The sequence below is a fragment of the Sciurus carolinensis genome, chromosome 8 (assembly GCF_902686445.1).
Source record: "Sciurus carolinensis chromosome 8, mSciCar1.2, whole genome shotgun sequence".
In the NCBI taxonomy this organism is placed as follows: domain Eukaryota; kingdom Metazoa; phylum Chordata; class Mammalia; order Rodentia; family Sciuridae; genus Sciurus; species Sciurus carolinensis.
In genome coordinates, this window is record NC_062220.1 from 88444362 (window position 1) to 88458005 (window position 13644).

At 39.6% G+C, this 13644-nt stretch overlaps 1 protein-coding gene across 3 annotated transcripts in view; it reads left to right on the forward strand.

Moving 5' to 3' along the window:
• Positions 1 to 13644, forward strand: part of Chn2 (chimerin 2) — a 304571-nt gene that overhangs the window by 177960 nt on the left and 112967 nt on the right. For all 3 annotated transcript variants that reach the window (XM_047560115.1, XM_047560117.1, XM_047560114.1), the window contains one exon: positions 9919 to 9950. In XM_047560115.1, the coding sequence (XP_047416071.1) occupies positions 9919 to 9950 (32 nt within the window). The remainder of the gene's footprint in view (positions 1 to 9918; positions 9951 to 13644) is intronic.

Sequence of the window (13644 nt, forward strand, 5' to 3'; positions counted from 1 at the left end):
GTAATATGATGAGATTTGTCTTTTCTGACTTCATAGTGTAAAACAGATGGGAGGATAAAAAGAAGCACTGACCCAGAGACCAGTAGAAAGACTATTGCAGTGGGCTAGGAGAACAGATAGTGCAGTGGACACAGAGAGAAAGAGTCCTTTTCAAGAGCAATTAAGGAATACACATGATGGAAAGACTTAGTTGACAGACCAAAGTGGGAACAGGGCAATGGAGGAATCTGAATGGCAATGTCTCCTTTAGACTCTGGGCAGGTGATGCCCTGGGTGGTGCATTCTCAGGGCTGAGGAGCAAAGGAGGTTGAGCCACCAGATATGATGGACAGATTTTCCTGGCCAACCTACCTAGATTTTCAGAATTGACATGTTTGAGCCTTTTAATTTGAAGATCAACTCAACAATTATAGCAGCATTAATGTTTTCTATGCATACAGTCTCTTTGTTGTCTTTGGAATTTCCCTTCCTCGTGGTATATAAGATTATAGACTTTGGCAACAACACCGACAGATCTTGGTTTAGATCTCATCTCCACACCTTTTTGTGATCTTCCAGTAATGTTGCCATGTGGACCTTCCTCTGCTCACCTGCAAATGGGGACAACAGTCACTTCCTGACCTGCTTGTTGGGAGAACAGAAGCACCCCCTCCACGTGGAGGGATCTTGTACAGAATTGGCTCCTCCTCTGCTTCTCCCAGCCCTGCCTTAGGGGAGTCCTGGGTCAGGGTCTGTAGGTCTTTTCAGGAGAAGACCAGAACCAGGACCAAGACTCAATGGGTGAGGCAGGACAATTTGGATGAGTGTGTGTCTGAATATAGCTGCCCTTCCATTGCTTTTCAAAGCTGTTTTGGGGGCACATTTATTCTTCCTCTTTTATGATGCATATTTTATATAGTGATTTATCCAATGAAATCTAGGAAATCAGGACTTCCTGAGGTCCATGCTAGCCCAACTTCAGATAACTCTTCAGCCACTTGTCCCAGGCTGTCTTCTGTGCCTGCGGACACTGTGAGTGGTGGAGGTTGCTTCCAGCCCAGTGGTCAGGGCAGAGTTTGAAAGCAGCACACTGTGAGGCATGGAGCCCAGAGCAAGGAGGGACTTGCTCATTAGTCTGCATGTGCGCATAGCCTGGCTGGTTACTCCCAAGAAATAACTTACATTTTTTTCTTTGGTGTTTTTGTATAGTTTAAATTGTTCAAATTTTTCCAAGTAGGGAGTGGTCTCCCTTATTAATCTTGTTGACATTTTAGTTTTTTCCATTTTGTATTCATCTGAGCTGCTTTCTTGATTAATTGGAGGTATTTCACTAGTACTGTCTAGTCTTTTTAAATACCTTTATAAATTATCAGATTATCAAAAGTAAATATTTCCTGTTACTTTCCTTATACTCTGTTTTACCTGATACATTTAAAGTATTTCTTGCTTTTTTGTATTTTGGTTTACATTTTTTTTTTTTAAATAACCTTCCTTGAGAAAACTCAAAGTTCAAAGTTATTTTATTCCAAAACAGTGTTTTCTCACTATTATGATTTTGGGTGGATAGTTCTTTGTTATGAAGAACTGTCTTGTGTATTGTAGGATATTTATTAACATCTTGAACTTGACCCATTGGACACCAGTTACACCCTGCCTCCAATTATAAAAATCAAATCTATCTTTAGTCTTTGTCAAATGTCCCCTGGGGGAGTGGGTAGGAGTGGGCAAAATCACCCCTCTACAATTTGAGCACTACTAGTCTAAATAAAGGTCTTTTCTACTTTTTCTAATATTATTACTGATTTTTAAATCAAATTCCTAGAAGAAAAATTGAAGACAGAGAACAAACTGAAAGAACAGGAAGTGCTTTGGCCCTGAGCACCCCTAACTTGATATATGTTTGTTCATCTGCATGCTAACAGAATGTTTAGATCAGATTATTAAACCCTGAACTGTGTGTATTTATACAACTCAGCAAAGCCATTGGTGACCTTTTAAGGTTTGTTACAGAAAGCCTGAACAGTTGATCAGATAATATATATTCTTATCAAAACAGGAAGAAATGTACCCATCAGTGCTCCGTCATAGTTCCAGAATATTCAAGTAATGCCAAGAGGAAAAATAAGCCTCTAGATTCCAGATGGAAAGAAATGGGAGTTTTTGATGTTTGCTCAGTTTTCATTAATGCACTTTGACTCCAAAAATGTAAATTTTAGTACTTGAATTTTCTTTCTCTCCTTTTCAACAGAGATCTTTATTTCTAATTAGAAAGGAATTATCCATATTTAGTTTTTGTGGATGAAATTGCCCCAATATCACCAGTACAAATCCTCCCATCAAAAGCCTGTTCTCCCTGAGTTGATCTTTATCTCTAAGAATCCAGCAGTCTAGCTACACTGTGTGAAAGGTTGCTAAATTGGTTTTTTAAATTATTTCTATTAAGTAAAAACAACATATACCAGCTGCTAAGGGATTATGAAAGCTTTGTTTTTTCAATAATTGGAAACCTTGTTTACAGAGGACTCACAATATTCTCTAAATGCCTTTGTGTTGCATATGAAAGAACTTGTGTTTATCTAGGCAATGATAATCTGACTATAAAGGAAACTCATTTAAGGATTATACATCCTGGCTCTCACTATGCAGCTGTCACCCGACTGTTCTTTCAAGCTTTGCAAAATACTGGAAAATCTTCCTTAAAATTGGAAGAATGCATTGGAAAATAAACCAGGTAGTTTGGGAATACATATAATTCTGAGTCAGAGAGAAATAATTGAGAGATCCCCAAATACCAGTACTTCCAGGCAAATTTATTCAGAGTTCTCATTTGCTGACTGTGTGTGTGTGTGTGTGTGTGTGTGTGTGTGTGTGTGTGGTCCTGGGAATCAAACCCAGACCTTGCACATGCTAGGCAAGCACTCTACCCCTGAGCTATCCTCCCCACGCCCCTCCTTAGCTAATGTATTGATGGAATTCACATCATTTGAAAAAGATTTTAAGGTGTTCTGCCCTGGCAAAGGGAAGTTAAAAATCATTCAGATAATCAAATATTTAGCTAAACTGGATTTTGAGAGCCAGTGAATGCTCAATCTTGGTTAGTCTCTCCTGAAGAAGCAGTGTAGCCCTGTGGTTAAGGGTGTCCTATCTGGACCCAGAAACTTACTAGTTTTATGGCCTCTTGCTAGCTATTGAGTGATTCTGTGTAAAATAACAGCCCTCACTTACCTCATGAGGTTATTTGGAGACTTAAATGAGATAATATACGCGAAACCCTCAGGACAGTTCCTGGCACAGAGTAGCCACTCAATCAGTGTTGAACTATTACTACAGTGTTCCAAGTTTCACAGTTTTTTTACAGGCAATATCTCATCTAATCTCTGAAACGGCCTTATTAAAACAGCACACTCTTATGACACCAGTATTATTGAATATTGAGAAAAATGAGATGCAAAGAAGTTTAATAACCTACCCAGGGTCACATAGCAGTTGGATTGACATTGAGCAAGGATCTGCATCCATATTCTTTGCCTCCTTCTGCAAACTTTTAATGAGCACCAACATCCTTTGCTCTGTGAAAACTCAGTATCTGAATATTTGCTATAATGACATACTAAAAGTTCTAGCCAAAAAAATCCTTTCCAAGTTAAAAGACTGCTATACCAAGTTCTCATGTGTGTGGCAGCTTCTCAGACTTCAATGTGTATGTGATCCCCCCTTGATGTGCATAGTCAAGCTCCATGGTGATGCCAATGCAGCTGGCACCTGGGTCACACTTTGAGTAGCAGGGCATCAGACTGTGAGAGTGGGCTTCTTTTGTGACTCTGTGTCTTCTAATTTGCCTTGAATTTAAACATACTACACAATTCCCCTACCTCTCTCCTGAGGGATGAGCCTTCCAGAATTTGTTTAGACCAGGCACCTGAGGGCACTATCAACTCAGGTCCAATTAAAGAGTAACTTTCTAATCTTTGGCGATATTATTTTACTATTTTTTTTATTATAGTACATCCTCAGTGTTGAAGGATAATGACATTCCCTTCCATTCTGCTGTACATGGAATATAAGCATACATACTCATTACTCCATTAAGTATTAAATAATTAAAGAATTGTTCTTTAAATGTTTTATATGGTGCTATATTATTAGTAGTTATTAAGAGCATTTTAGTAATATTTATAAAATTGATTTTTGCAATGCTCAAAAAATGATTCTTTGTTCTATGTGAAGTTTTGGAATATAGGCTATTGTTTGAAACTCTGCTGTCCAACGCATTTTGTAGGAATGCATCAGGTTCAGATAATGAGTCTGCTTCCATACACACTGTGCCAGACATGAGGAGCTATCCTGAGAATATAATGATGATATAGAACAAAACCCATGTCACAGGAAACTCACAGAATGGTGAGTGCCTGTAGTTGTGGCTACTCATGAGACTGAGGCAGGAGGATCGCTTGAGCCCAAGAAAACAAGTTCAGCCTGGGCAATCCAGAGACCTATTCTCAAAAACAAAAGAAAAACCTCACAGAGTAGTTAGAGAAGAAACTGGCAAGCAAATATTTAAAAATCAGTGAGGTGGTGTTTTCTAATGGAGACAGGTCAAAGGAACTCTAAGAACACAGGGAAGAATGGCCCTGGCTCTTCCTTGGATACAAAGGAGATCTCTGGATAGCAGAAGCTGGGATTCATTGAACACCTCTGTGTGTCAAGCACTGTTGCAAAACATGCTACACTTTTTAAACTATCACAAAAACCCAATGAGGTTTATTAACAGTCCCATTTTAAAGATAAAGGAGAGAGCAACTGGTAACTTGCTGAAAGACACATAGGTCTGACCTTAAGGTTAGTCTTTCTAAGTCCAGACCCTGCTCCTCAACCATCATGTCATTTGCCCTTTTGAAAGAGAATTTGGAACTTTAAGAACATTGAAAAACTATGAATGCATTGGAGGGAGTACACTTATGAACTAATTCAGTTAATTCAGTTTATTTGGAGTGTAGGATGGACCATGAGGCAGAGAAGCCAGAACTGGAAGCCATAGCATTTGCATTGGACAGGACTGGACAGGATCCAAACCATCTTTAGTAGTTAAGGTGCTGCATTTGAGCTATGATAATAAAGTCATGAAATAGACCTTATTTTAACACACACAGTCATTCCTAAGTTTCCTCAGGATATGGTTCCAGGATCCCCCTCAGACATCAAAATTCACAATTGCTCAAATCCTTATAAAAAATGGCATACTATTTGCATATAATCTGCACACATCCTCCAATGCACTTTAAATCATATCTACATCACTTGTAAGACCTAATATAATACCTACATATCTCTTCATTCATATGGATTCAGCATAGCACTTGTCATGCATAAAATTCAAGTTTTACTTTTTGGAAATTTCTGGACTTTTTTTCCCAAATATTTTCAATCTGCAATTGGTTGAATCTGAGGATGAGTAGCTCGAGGATATGGAAAGCCAACTGTATGTTACATAAACATGATACCCTTCTGGCAATCATGTTGGAAAACTTTCTTTCATTTCCTCCAAGTTCCCTTTGCTTAAAGAGTATTAGGAATCTCTCTTGTAAATACCTTCAGAACAAGTCACAGTGAAAATCTTATCTTATGATCATGCCTCATTTTTGTTTCAAATGAATACCTAATTTGATCACTTATAATGCCTCTGAATAACTTAGGCCCGTTTGCTGAAATAACATCCTCTCTGAAATCCATTCTTGCAAACCAAATATGTATTTTTATATATTGGTTATTCTGACTTTATTATGTGCTTTAAAATCATCTAGGGGGGCCTGATTAAATAACACATTGCATTGCCATCCTCAGCAATTCTGGCTCAGGTTGCCCAAAGTGGGGACCAAGAATATGCTATCTTAACAAGTATGCTGAAGTTTCTGTTTTGAATGACCAGATGACTTTGAGAAGCGCAGCTGTAAGAATGTTCAAGAAAAGCAGTAGTGCATCCAAAGGCAGTCTTAAAAGAGCAATTCCAAACAAGATTTAACCAACAGGGACAATAAGGCATGTACTGCCTGCCTTGGTGGACTAGTTTCTTGTATATGATGCTTTTTTAGAATAAAATGCTGGATACATTTTTTAAAAAGAATAAGCCAAAGGGGGCACAGTGGCACACACCTGTAATTCCAGAGACTCAGGAGGCTGAGGCAGGGGGATTGCAAGTTTGAGGCCAGCCTGGGCAACTTAGAAGATCCTGTCTCAAAAACTAAAAAGGGCTGGGGATGTAGCAAAATAACTTAGTGGTAAAGTGCCTGTGTTCAAGCCCCACTACCAAAAAAACAAACAAACAAACCAGCCACCATTCTGCATGACTATACCCTGTATCCCTGTATACCATATCACCTCTACCTTGAGAAGGATCCATTCCACGTATTTCTCACTCAAGTGATCCTGCACTTGATCTTCTTTAAGGGGGTTAACTCCTGTCTCAACCACGAGAATCATCTTAGAACCCAGCATTAGAGGATCTAATAATTTGTTGACAAATTATTTTTCCTTTTTTCTTATAAAAAGTGGGTTTCTCTCACTCTTTGGAGTTGGAGTACTAATTTCCAAGAGCAGGTAGGCAGAACTGACATTCATCAGTCTTATTTGCAGTGACTCTGATCACCAAGGTGGCTCCCACTGCTGTCATAGGATAGTCAGAGTGGCCAGGAAGCTCTAGAAACAGCCTTTATTCATATTGTAATATAGGGCATTTTCTCTCCCTTCCTGATTCTGTCCCTTCCTAAAGTTGTCCTCCATTTTGTATCAAGTGACTGGATTTTAACAAGCATGATTCTCAGTGAAAATGTAAGAACTTCAGTGTTGCCTTACTTCTTATTTATCACACTGTCCTCACAGTGAGTCTCTCACACTCACTGAAGAGACTCCTATACACCCAGAAATTCAGTGCTACAGCTTCTTTAAAAAAAAAAAAAATCCAAATCTCACAGGTGGGCCCCAAATCCCATGGGTGACATACAGAGCTATGCCCCTGGAGTGAGTGGGTAGGGCTCTGTAACACTACTGGGTCTGTGTGAGGTTGCGTCTCTCCAGACAGGTCCCTTGTCTCTGGGAACCCTGACACCCAGCTGACTGGGTTTTGTCTGGATGCAAGAGTTCAGTGTTATCCAACATAAAGAAGTGTTGATGTTCTATGATTTGTGGGGGTCATATCACTTAAAAATTAAGCTCTTTGACTGATTTAAATCTTAGTGGAGTGTAGAAGAGACTATGTTTAGACTCCTGGGAGCAAGATATTTACAAAAAGAAAGAAGTGCTCATGCATTTTTTTATCCCAGCCATTCCTTTTCTCTCTCTTTAACATGATCTATATTTTCTGTAAGGACTGCAGAGACAACAAAGTGAAAAGAACTTCAATCAGATTGCTGTCAAAACAACTTCGACCGGGGGGAGCAGTGGTCAAATGACTGACCACATCCTCCATCAGTGCTCTCTTTCTGTGTAGGGTTGCCAAATTCAGAAAGAAAACCATGCTTCCTAGTTAAATTTGAATTTCAGGTAAAGGGAGAATAATATTTTAATATGTGCCTCCAGTAATATTTGGTATCTTATCTATGGTCCTGTTCCACCTATATTCCATTCTGTGCCACTTGGTGCTCTTTTTTATATTATAGTGATTTTTTTATACAGAGGATTTGTCCCTCCATTGGATCAAAGTCTCCTCTGGGCAGGATCTTGCTTGGAAAACCTTGAAGCGCCATGAATGTTGACTCCCCTCTTTGAGGACCTACGTTAGATTCTTCCTTGCATCTCCCTTTGACTGCCAATGCTGGACACCCTGTGTTCCCTGTAGCTGTCCTTTCTACATCTGCAAGGTCATCACTTCAGGAACATTGACAGAGCTGACTACAGAGCCCCAAACCTAATGAGTGTGCTGTATATTTTTATGATTGATGAATGAACTGAAAGCAATTTGTTGTCTTGTTAAAAGTCAATTAAATTCGACATTTGTTAACAACTTACCTGCATGTCAGGAATTAGTAGTAGGTTCTATCTACCATTCTGTCCACCAACAAGTTAGATTAATTACTCCTTCCTTTTCGAGGAATCAAAGGATAGAGGAAGGGAGAAAGGTTGGGAGCTACCTCTGAATTTTCTGAATTTGTGTTATGGTCTATCTAAAAAGATGGGAATAAAAAATTATCTATAGAAGGAATCATTCCAAAGTTTGGAATACTACCTCTCCAAGAGTGGAGAGAGATTTTGCCATCATATATTTTCACTTCCATCCACTTTTCTAGTTCTAAATTGTTTCTGTGACCAGTGTAGTGGTGCACACCTGCAATCCCAGCGATTCCCAAGGCTGTGGCAGGAGGATTTCAAGTTGAAGGCCAGCCTCAGCATCCTAGCAAGGCCCTAAGAAACTTAGAAAGAACCTATCTCAAAATAAAAAAGAGCTGGGGATGTGGCTCAGTGGTACAGTACCCTGGATTCAGTCCCCAGTACCAAAAAAAAAAACAAAAACAAAATGTTTCTGTGGCACGTAGGTGTTGCAATCACATACCATATATCAATGGTATCATAAAAATAAGAAAGAATTTTGAAAGCCAGTGGAATGATATAAATGACCAAATGTTCAACTCATTAAAAAGCTTGCTGGTATGTAGTGTAATTGTACACATCATTTATAGAAAGGCCATCAGATAATAAGGTGCCTTTTCGCACACTTTGTGCTTCTGTTAATGATATTATTTAAATCTTCCTTCACAAAGACAGGAAGCAGGCTTCAAACCTTGAAGATTAGGAATTATGAATGCCCCTCTTGGTTGAGTGCTTTTCAGGTATAAAATGCACAGAAGAGTGAACACATATTTAGAAGTGTTTAGATGATTATTTAGTGCCAGCTAGGACTGTCCTAGGAAGAATTCTGATCATGGTCCTCAGAGCCCCAGCTCCCCATTATGCTTCCCCCTTGGTCTGTGGCACCTGCTGCCCCCTCAGATCCCCTGTATCCTCTGGAGGATGGAGGTAGACAGGAAACTGCCCAGCACTTGAAACCAATGTGCCTGTCCACCAGTCCTGCCGAAAAAACAGTCCGTTTGGTTGTAAATAGAAAAAACTATTGACAAAGCTGCCGGGCCCTTATTCTACTCCAATGAATAAACATACTTTCTGTCATATGTACAACAACCAATAAAAATCCCAAATTTAATATGAAACAAAAGCCAAACATGAGAATTCATGTCAATTTCTCACCAACTCCAACACTATGAACATACAAAAGTTCCTGTAAAAGGAGATTACCATATATGGGATCAAAATTCAATATGATAACCCCACGGCTAAAGCCGTGATCTGAAGAGTCTTTTCTGGAAGTTTGTGATTTTTAAAGTCATGAATCTGTCCTTTGTATCTTGTACCTCTGATGTCAAAGGAATTTCAGCCCATTAGCCATTTGTTAAAAAAATGAGAATGTTGGAACATTGATGTTATTTGGAAAGAGATCAAATTAAGCTTGTTTGCTTTTTAATCCAGGTGAATTCCTTGATTTTTTTTAAATAAATGCATAACAAAACAATTAAATGAAGACTGAAATGTTTCTGTTTTATTCATGCTAGAAATATTTGTTTTGCCCTTTAAGATGAAACTTTATAAGATCTTTATAAATTCCTTAATATTAAGAAAGCATCACTCTTTCCTCTGAAAAGTCTTTTATTGGTGATTAGGTTTGGGTGGGAAATGAACCTAATGAGTAGAGAAATGTAATAAATCTGGATCATTCATTCCCAAGATAGTGGAATGTGTTGATTAACTCCATAGCTTCATGGATTTCTGTTTTGGGGAATAAAATCTGTAATAAAATTACTTCTGGGACTCCCATTCTGTTTATTTGAATAGCATTTTTATCTAGCTGATTTGAATTCAAATGCATTATTAATATATTTCTTCTTTTTAATATAGGTGGAAAACAGACCAAAATATTATGGAAGAGAGTATGTATTATACTATTCTTTGTTTTAATAATTTAATAAGTAGTTGCTTCGTGTGTCTTTTAAATATTAAATATTAAAATTTTCCTAATATATGGTCTTCATCGCATGTCCATTGTGCACGAGTTTCATAATAAGAATAAGTGCAATCAGATTCCTTTGTATTGAATCTTCTTTATAGTATTCAGGTACTCGGTTTCCATTAAGGTGGGAGGGAAAGTGTCTCACGCTGCAATTCTCTCCACAAAAGCAGCTTTCGAGTGCCTGGCAAGTACTTGAAATGTAAGGCAGCATTTTTCATAATTGAGGCTCTCTGTTAGGGTTTTATTTCACTGTCTACCTGGATACAATATAAACATTTGGGGTGTCAAAGACCATACACTGCAGCTGAATTCTTTGCTTTCATGTCCCTTATGAACTCAATGGTCAGGAAAGGTACCCCATTTCCCTGCAGGCTCGTAAAACCAAAATGGTGATTGCTTCCCACTTGGATTTATTAACCAAATTGCCTCAATACTATCATTATTCTCCCTTCTGCAGTTTTTTTCTGTATTCCAACTCTTACTTCACTTTCTCAGAAACAACAATGCAAACAAATTTGCAAAAGAAGCAAAGCCAGTATGCATGACTATAAAATTAATTTGCAGTCAAGACTATGATGTGTCAAATACCTTACACAGAGAAGGTGTCCGGACAGAAGAGATGCACAAGTCACTTTTCTGCCTACGTTCAACCTGGAGGCATGAAGAATCCAAGTTTCTTTCAAGTCCACCTCCTAAGCTCATCCAAAACCTTTTCCCTGTTATTCCCTCACCCGTCAAAGCCTCATCTTCATGATTAATAACCCTCTTACTGGCCCCAGCCCAATGGTCCTTCCTAATTGCCACAGCTGCATTTCAGAGCTTTCTTTGCCAAACTTCGGGGATTAGTCCAGCCCCTCCCAGAATACCTGCTCAGGAACGCACTTCCACCCCTACATCCCTAATATCTAATCTGCATTGTAGCATGACTGTATTTTTCAATATATGGGTTTGTGTTTTGCTTACAAATAGCACAATTAATTTTAAAAAGGAGAAAATGAAACTCTACCATACACAATATTGCATGTGAATTCCAAAAGGTACTCTATTGTGAATTTTCTTTTTTGCATCAAAGTTTGGTTGAATAACCCTTTAGTTCTCACGCTCAACCCCCAGTACATTAAATCTACAGAGAGAGGAAACATTTTCTTAACCACAAAAGGGAACATTTTGTATTAGAGGAGAATTAACCTAAAGCTTTCCAATTCTGTGTTTTTATTTCTCTTATCCTCCACTCAGAAAGTAATAGATGCTGTATTCAGGAAATGCACATGCATATCTCTTGTGAATGAATCACAAGAAAATTTTGACAATGGATACCTTTAGGGAGAGAGAATTTTCACTTCAGGACTGTTAAAATCTTTCTTCCTTTTGTACCTTTCAACATTTGTGCCTTTCAACGTTTGAATGTTTGAATTTTCCAACTATGCACAGGTATTAATTTTATTTTTAAAAATTCAATAAATTAATACCTGGGGGAGGGCTGGGGAGATAGCTCAGCTGGTAGAGTGCTTGCCTCGCAAGCACCAGGCCCTGAGTTCGATCCCCAGTACCACAAAAAAAAAAAAAAAAAAAAAAAAAAAAAAAAAAATACCTGGGGGAAAAAGTATAGAAAAATAGTGGAAAACATCCATCCATAGACCCATGAAAAAAGAGAATCATTGTTCCCCTTTTCCCTTCATCTCTTTCTTTCTGGTCTATGGTACAATGTCCATACCATACTTGGACTTTTTGAAACCACATGTAAAGGTGACAATGAGCCACAGAGTGGATCTTCAGGGACACAACATGGTCATTTTCCCCTTTTGAATGATTGGATTTAACTCAGCTCTTGACAATGTACATCTGCTGTTAGTGATCACTAACGCTTGCCAATTCAGGGGAGTTAAAATAGCTGCTTTCACATGAACTGCCAACTCCAGACATTCCTTGTCCCTTTCTCCTGCCCTTCTACCCCAGATGTGACCTGGGACCGGGTGCCAGGGCCCTGTGCCTCACTCTGTATGTGCCTCATTCTGCTTAGTCACCTCTGCCCTGCCTCAGGTGTGTCCTGGACATCCCAACCTCAAACCTTCTGACACCAGCTTTTGTTCTTCCTGACTGTTGTGCAGGGAAACCTTCCAATGTCCCCTGCCTCTCCCTGCCCATCGTCCTCCCACCTCTGTCTTCCCGTCCCCCATCTCTCTCTCAGCTACAAGACCACCCTCAGACCCTCTTTGCCCCAGCTGCCTGTCCAGCCCTCTCTGTCCCAGCTCAGGCCTCCCAGGCAGCTTCACCACGAGCTTTGCAGGGTCCAGTGACCTCTTTCACAATCAAAGCCCCAAACACCTCTGCTCCAAGATCCCTATAATCTCACCTGCCAGTTCCACTCCCATCCCTGTTGTGCAGGGCCTGCCTACACCCCCATGAGCCTGACTTTGCAAAACCCTCTGCCTCTCCCCCTCAGAGACCAAGGACACTGGTCTCCTTTGGGGCAAGAGGGCCCTTCTTGTCACAGCCCTTTCATCCTCACTCCAGCAAAGCATTGCTCCCAGACTTCCAGGCTTCAACTTTTGAGATTTAAAACCAGAATTCAGGAAACCAGGAAATCCCGTTCCCCTAAGCTATCACTGCCTTAGATGTAAGAGCCACTTTTGGAACCTAGAGTCATAGCTTCCTCTGGTCTTGCTCCCCAGGACAAACGTGTCAACTTAGGAGGTCCACTTTGAAAGAATAGAGGCAATTAGGAAATGTATATTGTGGCAGGCATCCCCACCCCCGCCAAAAAAAATTGCTGTCCTATGACATTGTCCTCTAAATTGATCTTTGCATTTCTAGGGGAGAATAAACAAAATGTGCCTAGCTAACTTCCCCTTTCCCCTCTCTCCCTTCCAAGAATATTAAGATGATTTTCTTAGTCCAAAAAATTCCTTCTCTGATTTATTCCTCAGTTCTCCAAAATTAGTTAATCCTAGGAAGAAGTGTTAGACCCTCTTCCAGGAGCCTGGAGTGAGTCCCTGGGCATTGGCCTTACTCCTCACCCTAGTTCACCTTCCTCTAAAACATGGATCAATCTGAGGCATGGGGGTGAGCAGCCATCTTTGCTTAAAGGCAACAGGGAAAGGGTCTGGTTCCTGAGCTGACCCCCATGCCGCCCCCTCTCTCCCTGATTGCTGTCCATCCTCAGACACTAGCCTCCAAGGTCCAGGCATTGACTGATCCCCAAATCCTCCCGGATAAGACACATTTTCTACATGCATTTTTATTATTTTAAAATGGTAGAAAAAGAAGAGAAATGTTACCTTTAAAAAGAATGGTACATTTTCCAAACATATCCCTAAGCAATTTGCTCTCAAAATGTAAAGGACTGGAAGAATGTTGATTATAGCCAGCACTTCTTTCCAGAGAATGAGCCTCTAGAGTTAACAATCCTGAAGCAAGCAGGTTGCTAATCAATAAGTGTTCATTTGCAATCAGGATAATACATAGTTCTCTGTGTTTAAGCTGAGAGCTAAATTGGTAATTGCTCTTTTGTTATTCCCCATTGTTAAAAAAGGAGCCATAACCTGGCTTTTTGTTTCAACTTTTAGTTTCAGCTTAAGATCAAAGACAATAGCAGAAAGCCAGGTGGACTGGCT